The 16,073-nt window shown below is 39.2% G+C and overlaps 1 protein-coding gene across 1 annotated transcript; it reads right to left on the reverse strand.

Annotated features, from left to right (window-relative positions):
* Window positions 1-525: 525 nt before the first annotated feature.
* rcor1 (REST corepressor 1) lies at window positions 526-16,073 on the reverse strand. The gene is made up of 13 exons (XM_088354127.1): window positions 15,722-16,073; window positions 15,566-15,625; window positions 12,634-12,714; window positions 10,741-10,793; window positions 7,126-7,287; window positions 6,939-7,057; window positions 6,795-6,864; window positions 5,869-5,919; window positions 4,043-4,192; window positions 3,889-3,966; window positions 2,622-2,679; window positions 2,343-2,555; window positions 526-739 (listed from the first exon to the last, which is right to left on the reverse strand). Exons 1-13 carry the CDS (start codon window positions 15,897-15,899, stop codon window positions 705-707), a joined length of 1,308 nt encoding a protein of 435 aa, XP_088210253.1. The 5' UTR covers window positions 15,900-16,073; the 3' UTR covers window positions 526-704.

Consider the following 16,073-nt stretch of genomic DNA (forward strand, 5'->3'; position numbering starts at 1 on the left):
TCTCGTTCATTGTCACTGGGCTTTGATGAAAAGGGAGCATGTACTTTTGTTTGAGGTGTCCTTAAAGAGTTGAAAGAAAATATTTTCTTTATTAAGTATGTGATGACAATGCGCAACTGAGTTCAACTAGCCCTTATCTTTATTTTCCACTGCGGCTAACCGCTTTTATCTTACTTTTTATCAGGGCTGAACGGGGAAGAACACATTAGGTTCGAGGGCTTGCTGGAGTGACATCCCGTTTTTGGAAATTATTACTATTTGTCAGTGTAGCATGAAAATGGTGAAAGTAAGAAAGGCACGCTTGTAGTAGAGTTCAAACCCCACCTCAAACTCCAAGAAAGATGAAAAAAAGAATCTTATCATGAATGAGCTGACAAAGGCTGCAATGGTGACACAAGCCAGGAGACGGCAGCAGAGAACAACAAAGTTCTAAATTCCAAACACGTCTTTAAGTAGAAAAATGTTCTCGCTATGTTATGTTCGAAAAATGCGGCATTACAAAGAAAAAGAAACAAAAAGACGGGCTCCTTTTACAATCATTTAATAAAACTATGGCAGGTCCATTTCGTTTAGAAAAGTTTTTTTTTTGCCACGGCAACAAATATACTTCACATGAAAAATTGAAACCATTTTGTCCCAAAATAAGCAACATAAGGTGGAGTGGGGCATCCACACACATTCAAATTGGCTGGGTCTTTTTGAGGTCAGAGGTCTCCAGGGGGTGGAGTCAGGTGGTCATCTGAAATAAGAAGAGGACCGAGTTTTTAATTGTGTTTAAAAAAAATTTTCAAGTCTGACTTAAGTTAAATCTTTTGGGCGTAAGAACTGCAACTACTAAATATTTTAATAGTGGACAAGTCAACAACTATTGAAATGATTATTAGTCGAATAATCAAATAATTTAGCATGAAGCTGATTTAATTTTTGGGCAAATGATAATTAACACAGGAAAATAATAATAATAATAATAATTTCCTTGTATTGTCATTCTGTATAACAATGTACACAGAACGAAATGTCGATTACACCTGACCCGTTGTAGCGAGCCGATGCAGCCGCAGCCAACAGAGGGCGCCGCCGACCACTTTTTAAGTCTTAGGAATGACTCGGCCGGGGCGCGAACCACCGACCTCCCAGTCTCAAAGCGGGCGCCTTACCATCTAGGCTACTGGGTACAATGAATAATACATATTTTATTCAAAATACTGCTACAAATATTATGTATTAAATAAAATTGCAAAATCCATAGATAAATTACTGTCAATTTTTTAGGAACAAGCATGTAAATAATAAATTAGAAACAAATTAACATTTTTGTCAATCCAAGAACAGGCTCATAGGCGGCAGTAGAACAGTAAATAAGACAAATCTGATGTCCATTTTGTGAAGTAGATTCAGTGGTTAACCGCAAAGTCTAGAACTAAAGACCTTAACGAGTCTTAACAGTTTGAAATCAAACGGTTTTGCATTACGATCAAGTTCCCTTTTGTAATGACGTATTAAAGATTTACAATGCATGTCATTGAAATCGTATTGGCTTGAACGTTACTGGAAGGCGAGTCAGACTCCATTTTGTTCAACGGTCCGATGTGCTCTTTAAATGTTTGTGCGCAGGGTTGGGTAGGGTTACTTTAACTGGATTACTTTCAATTACTTTTGGATTACTCCAATACCAAATATGCTAATAAAAGACAAAAGAAACTAAATATGAATAAAATTATGACTCACAACACATGGTAAGCTTTCTCTCCTGGCTTTGATCTCTTTGATCTCCGGCAAAACTAACATAAAATGCGACAGAAACAAAACGAAAATAAATACAAACAGCTTGCCAACATCATTTTTGCTGTTCCACGTATTCCGTTACTCCCCAAGGCTGCACAAAATTTGGTCATTTTATTCATATTTAGTTTCTTTTGTCTTTTATTAGCATATTTGATATTGGAGTAATCCAAAAGTAATTGAAAGTAATCCAGTTAAAGTAACCCTACCCAACCCTGTTTGTGCATTACTGAGCTACCGGCATAACACGCAAGGTCTGCTTTGCAAACTTTAAAAGGCGTTTTTTTATTTGCCATATCCAGGATAAACTGCTCACAAAATTGAGAAATCTCAGTAAGCGTAGTTGACGTTGACACCACCATTTCTGTTTATGTTACCGCTCGAGACAGAGGCACTATAGGCAATTCTCTCAAGAGAGATTATATTTATGTAGAGATGCTTCTCTCTTTGTTGGAAAAATGTGTCTTGCGACGATTTTTATTAAATTATTCACCGTTTCTTTTATTAATTTTTGTCGCCAACCTTGACTAATCGATGCATGAGCGTGGGCCCCCCTTCACCTGCATCTTCCTCAGCCGGCCCCACCGTCTCCATCTTCTCATCATCTACGACGGCTCCACCCTCCACGCCGTTTTCCGCCTCCCACTCCTGCAGAACCTGGTCCAAGTTGAAACGGCGCCGGTAGTTGATCAAAAAGTTCTTCACCTGCACCACCGACTTGTTGCCGATCACGTCTGATATGGCTTGGAAGTCCCTGCCGTACTTCCTGATTGCTGTCAAACACGCGGCAGGGATGAGAGACGAGCATGGGAAATCAAGAAACAAGACGAAGTGATTACCTTGGACAGCGAGAAGCTGCTCGTCTGAACTCCAGCGACCGTTCACTTTAGAGCTCACCTGTGGTACGCACACAGACAAATGACATCATCACCATGATCATGTCAAAAGTAATAATCGTGAATCATTACCACCCTTCATTTTTTACAGTCATACTACCGTAATTTCAAGACTTTAGCAGTAACTTCTGGCACACAATTTAAACTGCGCGGTTTATGCAAATAATGTGTGCACCCCTGTTTCTATGCCAATAAACAACATAGAAACAGGGGTGTCCAAACCCATTTTACCCTAGAGGCCACATAGTAGAAAAAGCACTCTCACACTGGCTGGACTAGTCAATTAATGGTATAAAAAGTATCTTCAACTGGAGGGCTGGGGGTGTTTTTTGAGGCTCACGTTTAAATTATGAATTAGGGATGTAAGATTTGACTATAAAACGAATATTGAGGGTTTTTTTCCTTTTAAAAATCTCTTAAACTCTTGTAATGTTTAGCAACTGTGTATTTGTAAAACAAAAAAGAAAAATAACTAATTGAACTGATTTCCACTACAATGTATTTAACTCAGGGCAACTAGTGCAGACTGGAAAAAGACAGAATAGCATGAAAACACTAATTTAAATGATTGATTTATGGATATAAAAGTCTTTCTAATTTTATTTTTATGAAAATATTTGCCTGAATTCCTTTTAGATTTATATTATTACTATATTAATTTAACATCTTTAAAAAGACACACAAGTACTATTATTTCAAATTTTGTATTTTCACATTGCCTTACACAACACACCCATGACTTATTTGCAGTAAAATAGCATCTGCAAGGGTTTCCTCAATGTTCTCTGGCTAATAAATCATAGTCAACAAATACAGCTACAGTGAGTTCTTTGCAAATGGCACCTAACTTTGGCGACAACCAGTGGACAATTTTAAAACTGCAAGTTATTGCGGTTTACTTTTCTCTTGTGCTTCTCAGAGCTGGGAACTGAAATAGTGCAATAACACAAGTCCCAAAACGTTTTCAGAGATTATAAAAGAAGATGGCCCCAACTGGTACTGGAATTGTTAATATTTCATGTTTCAACGTGGGCACATGCGGCTTATAGTCAGGTGCTGGTTATGAAAAATATGTACACAATGTTTTTCCTTTAAAAATATTCTTGGTCCGGGTTATATGCCAGAAATTACGGCAGTTAAATCATTTTTTGACGTCTATAGCTCTCATTAGCCATCATCAAGTAGTTTTTTCTTTACATTTAGTATTTACCTCAGGTTGTCGGAATTGGTCCACTCCGGAGTCCAGTTTCTCCTTGAGAGCACTGTTGGACTGCTTGATGGTCTGGACCTGAAGTGCGCATCCACATACACATTAACACACACATGCAAGAGCGAAATTGGGGTATCTGGTCATAGGAGGCTACCTGTCGCTTGGCGGCAGTCAACTGGGCATCCAACTGTCTCAGGACACCGTGAGCACAAGAGGAAGACAGCGAAACAACATCCTCCTGTTTTAGAAACATTCCTCTGGGGGGACGAGTTTTGGCACGCTGAGCACTTTTGACGGCAGATGTCTTAAATGAAGAGTACATTCAATAGAAACAGAAAAAATATCATCAAGTAGGGATGCACTAATAAAATTAAGTCAAGTCAAGTCATGTTTTTTTGTAAAGCCCTTAATCTCAAAGGGCTTCACAGACTATTGCAAACTACAAATTATTATGACACCATCCCCTGATCCAAAACCTACATGAGGGCAAGTAAAAACTCAAAAACAAACAAATAATGCAAACAAAACAAAAATGAACAAGAAACAAAAACAAAATAAGAGAAAAATGAGGAAAAAATGAAAAGAAAAAAAAAACGTAGGAAAAAAGCTAGGAAAAAGCAAATAGAACAAAAAAGAGGGAAAAAGCAAAGAAAAATGCTAGTAAAATGGAGCACAAGAAGAAAAAATAAAATAAGAAATAAAGAGAAAAAAACAAAGCAAGAGAAACAGGTAAAGGCTAGGAAAACCCGAAACAAAAGAATGGAAGTATAAAAAGAAAAATCCCAAGAAAAAAACAGGAAAGAAAATAAGTAAAAAGGAAGGGGGGAAGACACCAAAGAAAGCAGAAAAGAAAAAGATAAATAAGAAAAGGCCAAGAAAAAAGATGTAAAAAGCTAAGGGGAAATAATAAAAGAAAAGGGTTTAAAAAAACACAAAAAGAAGAAAAAAGTCAAAAAAATAATTTAAAAAAAATACAAAAAGAAAGAAAAAAAAACGAAATGAAAAGGTAAAGAAAAAGAAGAAAATAGAAAAAGAAAAAAAAGATCTCCCAAAAAACGCACAAAAAGAAGAAACAAAAGTGGAAAAAAAGAAAAGCAAAAACATGAAATCTTTTAAGTCATCACAAAACTTAACGCAAGGGCTTATATTTGATTAGTAGCCAACACTTATACTCATTGGTATGCGCAAAAAGACACTAGGTAGTGCTAGAGCTCTACGACTCAGACCTTAGGTGTCAATAGCCCCAGTGTGTAATATTTGGCCACTAGAGGGCACTGTTGTATAATGTGAAGGAAAACCAGTGCCAAATTGCAAATGCGTAGCAGCTAGAAGCCAGACAAACATGCTGGCGACTACTAGGTATTGGTTCCTTTCTGTAAAAGAAATTCGAATTTCCGATCCTTTTTTAATAAAAATTAACATTGGTACGATAGTTCATATATTTTTGTCCCTTGAAAGTGATTTTTCAGGGGTATTTTTATTAGTGCAATATCCTAACCCTTGTACTTGTTTAGATAAAAAGGTAAAAACGAAAAATTCTCTAGCTGATTTTACAAATTGCATTGTAGTTTTTAAACTATTACAGGGAACAAAGTTTGTTAGGGGCACAAAATACAAAAACTATAATTTTTGTAGCATCAACTATTGTTATATATCATAAATTATGATCCATTGGTAATTTAATTTGTTACATTTTTAAAAATTTGTTTCAGAGAATTTAAAATAATAAAAGTTGAATTGGATTCAACCTGGGGCCATTTAAAAAGAATGTATCCCAATATAATATCACCAATTCTATAAAAAAAAACATGATGAAAAGGCCCCCTCTGACCACTCGCTTCATCTAAATATCAGTGCATTACATTGCTGGTAGACATCATGACAATTGTGGTTAAAAATCTATTTGACTTTATATTAAATATCAAATCTTACATTATTTTACTTGCAATCATGTGTTTGCTGAAGTTTGTGTGTTCTTACCTTGAGTCCAGGGGTGCTTTTTGCCTCTGATCGCTCTGTTCCAGAAGCCACCTGGATATTGGGCACACACATGATCGAATTAAAAAAAAAAAAAAACTATAATTGTAACATCTATAGTTCCAAAATATAAAAAATAAAAAAAGACCTGGTGGGGCACAGAGAAACATTGTAAGGAAAACGACACAAAGACAATGCACACTAAGAATGATGGTAGCCCACTACCCCTAGTGTATTTCCTGAGACCCCTGGCTCATATTGAAGACAGTAGACCCCACCAAAAGGAGTCGCCAACACGACATCCCTCCCAATAATTAAAACCCCAATTATTAAAATTGGACGATTTAGTAAATTTTTTCCGTGCAAAACTGCTATTTAAGGTCAACAAAAACATAGTGCCGGAAAACATCCAAAAATTAATCATTCGGAAAGAGGGAAATTATAACTTAAGGGGCTGTAGTAAATTCATAATCCCAAAGGTGAGAACTACCAGGAAAAGTATGTGTATGTCTGTGAGTGGAGTCAAACTTTGGAACACTTTACAAGACGAGATTAAACAATGTCCACCTATTCACTTGTTCAAATTTAAATACAAAAAAACATTACTAGCGGGATACAGAGATGAAGAAAATGGGGTATGAGTGATACGAGAGATTGGGAATAGTGTGTCTACAACTATGGTTAACTTTGTTGTTATTGTTGCTATTGTTATATCATAACTGTTATTATTAATATGATTACTATTGTTTTTATTATCATGGGTGTATTTAATAGGGAAGATGAAGGGGTAGGGAAAATAAGCATCTGCTTCTTAGTACCCCTTTTCAAACATGTTATGTAACATTATTTTGTTGTTGAGTTATTGTTTTTGTTTCAATGTTCGAAATAAAGTTTTCATTCATTCATCCAATGAAGCCCAAAGAACTGACCTCCTTGCTTTCTTCCTTCACGTGATTGGACTCTGGATCGCTGGCAGGATTTTCTTGACTCTCCTCATCACTGAAAGGAACAGATGCTTGTTATACACCGTCTGTGATCGGATGCAGGCGGAACCAAAGTTGACCCTCCCTCACCTGTCGCCCCGCTCTCTCTTGACTTTCCGGCTTTGTCTCTCCATCAGGCTGCTTCTGTTGCGACTTTTCTTCCACGAGTAGTAAAAGCGAACCAGGCTGGCCATGGACTTGTCAGGTAGCTGAAATCAAAACGGAAAAAGTGTTGAGGGGGTATTCGCTACTCGACGGACAGAGATGTTCTGCTGACCATTTGCTGGATGCGGTGGAAACTCTTCCCGTGGAAACTGAAGGCCTGTTCGAAGAGGACGCGGTCCTCCACGGTCCACTCGTCGGGAAACGGCGTGAAGTTGGGAAGGTCGGCCAGCGACTTTTCCACGTCATGCTGGTGCCAAAACAGCATGCCCAAGGCCTGAAAACCGCAAGGCACCAATTTAAAAAAAGGGTAAATAAATCAGTACATTGTTGACAAAGTAGGGGGAAAACACATGCACGCAAACACCAAAACCTGATTTTTTTTTTACCAAGTCTCGTGGTCCTACAATCTTCCAGAGGTGGGTAGAGTAGCCAAAATTTTTACTCAGGTAAAAGTATTGTTACTTCAGAATAATATTACTCAAGTAGAAGTAAAAGTACTCATCCAAATAATTGAGTAAAAGTAAAAAAGTACACTTCCTCGTCCTAGCTTTCGGGAGGAGACTTTTGCTTGTCTGTTGACCCCGTCTCTCTATACCTGTCTCTGCATCAGCGTTAAACATTTTTTCATGGTGTCACTTGAGGGCCTGCTACACTTCGTGTCTACACTTCATACTCAACTCTTATGCTCAGTGCTTATTGCAATGTGCGGTGGCTAAATGTAAAGAAACCACTGCCTATGTAAACGCCACTGCACCCTAGTGTAGTGGAGGTGAGATTACACTTTATTTCGGGAAAGATTAAAAAAAAAAAAATCCCCAAAGTCAAACATGCTGGCGTTCCCTGTGTGTAAATTAGCAAAATCAAACAAAAAAAATAACTTTCGAGAAGAGCATAGTGTCAAACCTGTTCATTCAGGGGTAGTGAAGAGGAAGTAATTACTTTTCTTCCTGCTCATTTGAAGTCTGGGTTGTAAGATAGGTAACTCAAACACTGGAGTTTAGCAGTTACATTAAGGTTTTTATTGACGTTTTAAAAAGAACAGAACAAGAACAAGTCTGTATGGTGACACAAATTCACAGACAAGAGAACTGACAATTACTTTTATGCCAGGAGGTGGTGTCATGGTTTGGGGCATGTTTTCTGCAGCAGGAGTCTAGCCTCTCATACTGCTACATGGTCGAACAAAGGCAAAGGTGTATCAGAACCTTCTTCAACAACACATGGTTCCCTACTTGCCTTCATCGCTCAATCAGCCTGCGGTCTTCATGCAGGACAATGCTGCATGCCAAACAGCAAAACAGGTAAAAATGTGAATTGATGGCATGGCCTGCTAACTGTAGCACCGTCGTATTTATTGATTTTTTTTTAACAACCAATCACATCAAATTATCAAAGTCCATCCAATCAACAACAAAAGAAACATTTAATTTAAAAGTAGAATAATATAATCAACATAAATTAAAGTGCTTTAATAAATAATATAATAGAAATAGTATGAATCTAATAAATAAATTAAGCACATTTAAAGCCCCAAAACGTATCTTAACAGGCTCTGCACGCAGAACAACAAGCTAGCCTTTGAACCTGAACAAAGGAGACATTGCATATTGTAGCTGGTGTTTGGCACCCTTTTTAAGGGAAACATGCTTTTGAGGTGAGGCCATGGGTGCTCCTCCACCTCCGTGTTCTTATAGTCGGTATTGCTAAGCAACATTTTCGATCTGTTTCAACGGTATACAAAATTTCCCCCACTGAAGTGGAATATGGACACGTGACAAGACTGACAAGACTGCTATGTTTGATTGGTCAAAAATGGTAGCGCCTGGCGAAGAACTGCATAAAAATAAATGCGCCTTAGCGGAGACAGACAGACGCATACTTACGTGGAGGGGATTTATTAAGTATTGAAGTAACGACTCTAATGTTGCCTAATGGAGCGGAGTAAAAGTACTTTTTTTCCCCAAACATTTACTCAAGTAAAAATATATGGATTTAAAAATACTCCTAGGGGTACAAAATTTCCCAAAACGTACTCAAGTAAATGTAACGGAGTAAATGTACTCTGTTACTACCAAACTCTGCAATCTTCTTTACAATTAATCTAATGTTAATCTAGTCAAATCATTTACCAGTATCCCCAATGAGGGCCTTTTCCATGTTAATTTCAGTATTTTCCAGACTATAAGTCGCTTCGGAGTAACAGCCAAAAAATGCCTTGTGGGGGGAAATGTATTTGATGAAATCAAACCAAACCATAAACATACATGTCATCTTCAAAGACAAGTTAAAATCAAATACTTGTATTTCTTATACCAATACTTTAGAATGGTTTTGTTTATTTGGTTTCAATGTATTGTAGAGTACTTTATTGTATAATAATGGTAAAAAAATTAAAAGGCTATTACATTTTTAGTAGGTAAACCCCGCAAAATGAAGAATCACTGTATTTCTTGTACTACTGGTATGAGTAGTCAAGTCAAATCATGTTTATTTGTATAGCTCTTAATCACAAAGATTCTCAAAGGGCTGCACAGACCACAGATTATTGCAAACCACAGACTATTATGACACCATCCCCTGATCTAAAACCGACATGAGGGCAAGGAAAAACTCAAAAACTTAAACATGAAGAAAATGAAGAAACCTTCAGAAGGGACCGCACATGAGGTAATCCCCCTTGTATCAATGTTTATTCATGGGTTGTGTATCGCCATCACATCGGCAAACGAGACCGCAGCTCAGGAGGTAGAGCGCTCGTCTTGGGATCAAAGGATCCCAGTTCGAATCCCGGCTTGTCCGTGTTACATGTCGAAGTGTCCTAGGGTAAGACACTGAACCCCTAATACCCCCAATAAACAGGTTAGCGCCTTACATGGCTGCAAGGCCGCTATTGGGAAATGTGGAGCACATTGTAAAGTGCTTTGGGAAGTCATTGACTTGAAAAGCGCTATATAAATGCTTATCATTTCACTGCATTTCATTTAATAAAAAAATGTATCAGAGTCCTATTATTTACTGGAACAACAGTATTTTTGTATTATGCTTATTACAATGGTTATAAGAAGGTTACGCTAAATGTGTCATCGAGACAAGAAAAATCCCAAATGAGATTCCTGAAACAGGTTAAAAATGAACAAAATCGCAGCATTTGTACATAAATGGTATCAAAATCCAGCATGGCGGCGCAGTGGTTAGCACATGTGCGGCACAGTTCATGTCTTGGGAACCTCCTGCGTAGGTTCAAGTCCAGCTCCAGACTTCCTGTGCGGAGTCTGTATGTTCTCCCCGTGCTTGCGTGGGTTTCCTCCGGGCACTCCGGTTTCCTCCCACATTCCAAAAACATGCGATTCAGGTGAATTAGCCGGTCCAAATTGTCCCAAGGTGTGAATGAGCGAGTGAGTTGTCTGTCCCCGTGTGCCCTGCGATTGGCTGGCAACCAGTTCAGGGTGTCCCCTGCCCACTGCCCGATGATTGCTGGGATGGGCTCCAGCACCCCCGCGACCCTACTGAGGATAAGCGGTGTAGCTAATGAGATGAGAGATGAGATGAGGTATCAAAATCCAAGCGATGTGTGGAATATTTTGGGTTTGTTTTATGACTTCAACATATCACTTCACCATTGTAATTCAAATTTATCCTCACCAATCGTATGGCCGATTAATCACCCCTAAATCATGGTTTAGCGTCAACAAGTGTAAGAAAGTGATTAAATCAAAACCTTACTTACCTGTTCCATGTTGTATCCGTGTTTGTCTTTGGCAATCGATATGTATTCATCCACTGAAAGAAAGCAAAATAAAGCTTAGAATGGGTTACTATCAACACGCCACTGATACAATTATTTTGTTAACTTAAATACTTCAAATCTAACTTTATGAGTGCCATAAAAAACTGAAAAATTAATAAATTGACACTATCATGTAAGGCTATGGCAGGGGCTACCAACGTGGTGCCCTGTAAGGATGCCTGAGTAGCCCGCACATGGGTTCTGAAAATAGCTCACCAGTGATGGTCATGATGTGATTTTCCAGGAAATAAATCATAAATAATCTGAGTTTTCCAATATGTGATCAATTCATTCCAACATTCTTTAAAAAATGAGTCAATAACTTATAGGTGTAAATGACTCACAAAGCAGATTATTTAGTGCAGAGATGTTCAAACTTTTCAGAAAGCAGGCCAGATTTAGTTTGCTGAAAATGTGTGAGGGCCGACTATTCACCCTGGCATTCTTTGAACAGTTTACTAAAGTCATCCTCTGTGAAAGGTTTGCAATGCTTGGCGATCAGCATCGCAATCTCATAGCTCGCATTTGTAGCATTTTTATTTGACCGGCGATTTTTCAGACCTACATTGCAATTTCGATGAGATTTTTGATTTTAAAAGAAAAGTGCATTTTCTGTGCTAGTTTTTTTTTTCGGGGAATATGAACATGCAGTGACATGCAAACATAACTTGAGATGACGTACTTAGTGACAGAAAGTATATGTCTTTAACAAAATGTCAACTAGAGATGTACAAAAAAAAACTGAATTGCAACTGAATAAATGGTCTTTATTGTCATCATACAAAAGGAAAACGAAATGGGAGGGCTATTTCTTTCAGCGTACGAAAACAATTTACAGAGCGGCAAGCTACACGCCAGCCAATCAAAGTCGTGCATACACGTCATGCAAACTTAGCCTCGTCTTTATTGGTTGATGCCATTAAATACCTGGTTCTGATGGGCTGGTGCTGTTAAACCACGAAATTTGACAATTATTGTTGGCCAATTACTCCGTCAATCAAATAAAAAACTTGAACAATGAATCCTTGAAAAAAACGCAGTGGTTTGCGGTTACACTATCGCACTATGTCACATCGCAATATCGATTCGATTTCGGTTTATCGAGCAGCCCTACAGCGGGGTCTCGTAAACAAGCGGTGCTGTGCCGCTAAAACAGCTTCCAGTTGCTTCACTTTTTCACAGTGTTTGTTTCCCGTTAGCTTTTTGTAGTCAGGATGTTTAGTGTGGCAGTGCCTCTTGATATTAAATTATTTGAAAACAGCCAGTCTCTTGGCACATTAGGTGGACGGAGTTGTTTCGGATTTCGGTGAAAAAGTACTCCTATTTCGACTTGTCCTGGAGGTGGCGGCCCACAGTGAACTTTCCCTTTTTTATTTACAGTGGCCATGTCGGAAATAGGATCGCTAAAATTCTCACAGAAAGCCATGGGCAAGGTGGTCAAAGGGGTATTGCAATCATCTGGTGAAATAGAGATTTTTTTTGTGTGGTACAAATTGATTTTAAACTGCGGTCAAAATTACTGGCAGGTCACATATTATTAAGTTTATGACAGAGGCCACAGGCAGGTAAAAATTTGATCACGGGGCATAACTGACGCCCGCGCCGGGAATGCATACCAAACTGATAGCCCTTGGTGCAAAACAGTAACAAAAAAAGTATCTCTCGGCTTCAGAAAGGTTGGTGACCCCTGTAGTATCGTTTCTAGAGGAATTTGCTATCATGCTATGCATACCACGTATTACATTTCAACTGAAACTCTAAATGTAACACTTAAAGTGCAAAATGTTACAGCTGGGACAAAGTAAAAACATGTCCAAAAGAAAAATGTCTTACGTTGACTCTGCTGAACGCTGTTGCTGGGACTCCACACCAGCATGCCCATGCTGTGAGAGAGCTGACAAGTCTTCGCCACCTCTGCCAACACACACGCATTCTAGTCATCATCTGATTCAGCCCACAACAGTATTATTAGTGTAATAAACAAGGATTGATTTACTTGACCAGTCCGAATCAAAGATTTTAGCTTCTTAAAAATGTGCAGTCTGATTTACCGAATCAAAGCGAACTCAAGATATGCAAATATAGATCCACTTTGGTGAAAAATGTCTGGCCAATTTGTGGAAAAATGTAACAAAGCAAATTACTGATACCGACAAGTCTTTTATGCTTATACATTTTCTTATATTTCAAGTAAAATGATGGAAATTTTCATCCAACTATTTGCGTCATTAGATACATTACCATATAAATTAAGTTTTCTGGTTGCAGCACTAAGCTCATCAAACACAAATTAATAATCAATTAAAAAATAAATGTCAATTGTTTTGACAGTCATTTTTTTAATGATTATAGAAACTTTGGAATTTTACACATTTTCAGCTTCTTTTTTTTTTAAATAATTTTTTTCATCGTCCATAAAAGAACCATGCAAAATTATTAACTATATTTACAAGAAGAAGGATTGACAATGATCAGATTTAAGATGTTCATTAGAACAGTGGTCCCCCAACATTTTCTATACAATGGACCAGTTTAATCTGTGACAATGTTCTTGCGGTTTGCCTCATTAATAACATTAGTATTGACAACAGCAACAGTGCTAATAACGATAAGAATTAGCTTAAATCCAATGTGTAGTCACTAGATAACTTGGGATGTAGACGACATAGGTAAAGGCATTAGACTTTATCTCATTATCACACTATCACAGTACCATGTCGCTGAATAGGTGGGGCCATGATTAAAGTCATTTGTTGACAGCGTAATTTTCACATGCTTAACGATGTAAATTTTTTACTAGTAGTAGGCCTGGTTGGTAGTCAGAAGGGAGACCGCCTGGGACTATAAGTTGCAGTAAAGAGGTCATTTGGTGCACGCTCTGCTAAGACAGCACTGACTGTAACCCATTGCAAGTTTTACTTTTCTGTGCGGCCCGGTACCAAGCAACCCACAGCTGACACTAGAACATTGTGTACAATAATTGCATTAAAGAGACTTGTTTAATCCTACAGGGCCACAGTGGAGACACACTGGCATACGGCATCACAATGTGGTATGCTGGGTACACAGAGGACCTTACAGAGAGTCAGCAACACAACCCAGGAAATCATCGGTTGCTGTCTGCTTAATCTGGAGTACATTGTCATCTTGTGCTACCGCAGTAAAACCAGAAATGATATATTAAAGACTCCTTTCACTACCTCTTTGATCAGCTACCCTCGGACAGACGTTACAAGTCCCTTAAAAGCAAGACTAACCGGCTCGGAGACCGTGAAAGGACTAACCAAGACAAAATATCTTGCGTATGTATAATTAAATGTGTGTGTGTGTGTGTATAAAAACTACATTATAAATATTGTCCATCTACCTTAGTATCTTTTTTTTTTTGTACGAAAGTGGTGGTAAACAGAATGAGAGGAAAGCCCTATTGATGGTTGATGAAAGGATGGGGTTAAATGTGCTCTGGATGTGAGATCTGTTATTTTAATGATTGCAAGGGTATGTGCTAGGGATAGATGTGAATGGCGAAGGATAGCTAAGAATGACCTAAACTGACGCTTGTGATGCGAAGGGGGTAAACCAGTGTGTGGGAAATGGAATGAGACGAAGGCCCAAATATGGTTGGATGGATGGATGGGGTGAAACGTGCTCTGGATGTGAGTTTTGTTAATTTGATGGATCCAAGAGTGTCTGCTAGGGATGAAATGAAATGATCTGCATTTATATAGCGCTTTTCAAGTCAATGAAGACTTCCCAAAGCGCTTTACAATGTGCTTCACATTTACCCATTCACACACACTCACACACCAATAGCGGCCGTGCAGCCATGCAAGGCGCCAACCTGCTTATTGGGGGAATTAGGGGTTCAGTGTCTTACCCAAGGACACTTCGACATGTAACACGGAGGAGCCGGGATTCAAAATTGCGAACTCTTGATCCCAAGACGAGCGCTCTACCTCCTGGCGAGTGACATAGATGTGAACGGCGAAGGATAGCTAAGAATGACCGATATCAACGCATACGATGCGGACGGGCTAAACCAGTGTATGCTGTCGGGCTTCTCTGCTGCCGAAGGATTGCATGGCACAGCAACTTAACCCTTATTGTGCTGTGGGCTGATGTTCGGTGTCAGGCTAGGAAGAGCGAAGGGGAATGAATGTTTGGTGAATGTGAGTATGTTCTTGAATCTAGCCATAGGGGGATATGGCGTCGGTCTATAGATAAATGGACAAACCAGCTCGGTGGACTTGGGGGTATGGCGCCCGCCCCGAGACTGGGAGGTTGTGGTTCAAGCCTCGGCCGAGTCATACCTAAGTCTTAAACATTGGTACCCGTTACCTCCCTGCTTGGCGTCGGGTTGAGCGAGGGGGCTGGGAATCCCCTCCTCTGTATCAATCTCCCAAAAAGAGACAGAAATGACTCTAGCCACCTCCCACTAGAGGGATATGGCTGCGGTATACATATATATATATATATATATATATATCTTCTTTTTTTTCTCTTTGAAATGTTTTAGTCCATGTAATTTATGGGGTACCACGTCGCTGTAAGCAATGTTTACTACATGGTTATTGATGACAATGAATATAATTATAATTATAAAGTACTTCACGTCCTTTTAAGAATAGTAAGTTAATACATAGTAATAGTTGTTGTACACCACAGTAAAATACTTAGTTAACTACCATTAACTGTTTGATCAAAATTGTTTTTGCAGTGCGAGTGGGTTGTTGGAGGTTACCCCTACAAAGCTTTACTTTCTTACCTGGGTCAAAGTCCGGAACTACGGCTTGATATTGCGCTCCAACGCGCATCCCCCCTCCTCCTGTACACCGAGGAAACGCAATCACAAGATATAAAACAAAACTGGGGAAGTTTTTCTTGATTTTTTTTGCACAGGTTTAGGACAAATCCTACCCACCGTTCTCATCGTCACTACTGGAGCCTGAACTTCCATCTTCCCAGCAGCCCCGGCCACTGCTTCCATTACCGGACACGCTCTTCCCGCCGATGGTGACCGCCGCTCCGGGGCCGCGACCTCGTCTCTTGCCCGTCGCCGCTGCCGCCGTTTCGGCTTGTCTGTCGAACATGGGCGCCATGGGGCGAAACGAGAGCGACGCCTGAAAGAAGTAAGGCCGACTTGAAAGCCAACTCCAGCGGGCCAAGACAGTACAGGAAGGCTTCAGGGGGGAAAAAAAGTGAGCGAGAAACTAACTGGAGGAAAGTAGAAACCGGAAATAGGGACCGGAAGTAAAATGAAAAAGTAGACGAAG

The sequence above is a fragment of the Urocampus carinirostris genome, chromosome 15 (genome assembly GCF_059441175.1).
Source record: "Urocampus carinirostris isolate Australia breed hairy pipefish chromosome 15, RoL_Ucar_1.0, whole genome shotgun sequence".
NCBI lineage: Eukaryota > Metazoa > Chordata > Actinopteri > Syngnathiformes > Syngnathidae > Urocampus > Urocampus carinirostris.

Bases quoted from the DNA above. Each gene is read 5' to 3' on its own strand.
- rcor1 (XM_088354127.1), bottom strand. From the start codon at position 15,899: ATGGCGCCCATGTTCGACAGACAAGCCGAAACGGCGGCAGCGGCGACG. The intron at 7,288-10,740 runs GTAAGTAAGGTT...TGCGGTTTTCAG, and splicing joins ACGGATACAACATGGAACAG to GCCTTGGGCATGCTGTTTTG. The intron at 740-2,342 runs GTGAAGGGGGGC...TTCTTATTTCAG, and splicing joins GCCGGCTGAGGAAGATGCAG to ATGACCACCTGACTCCACCC.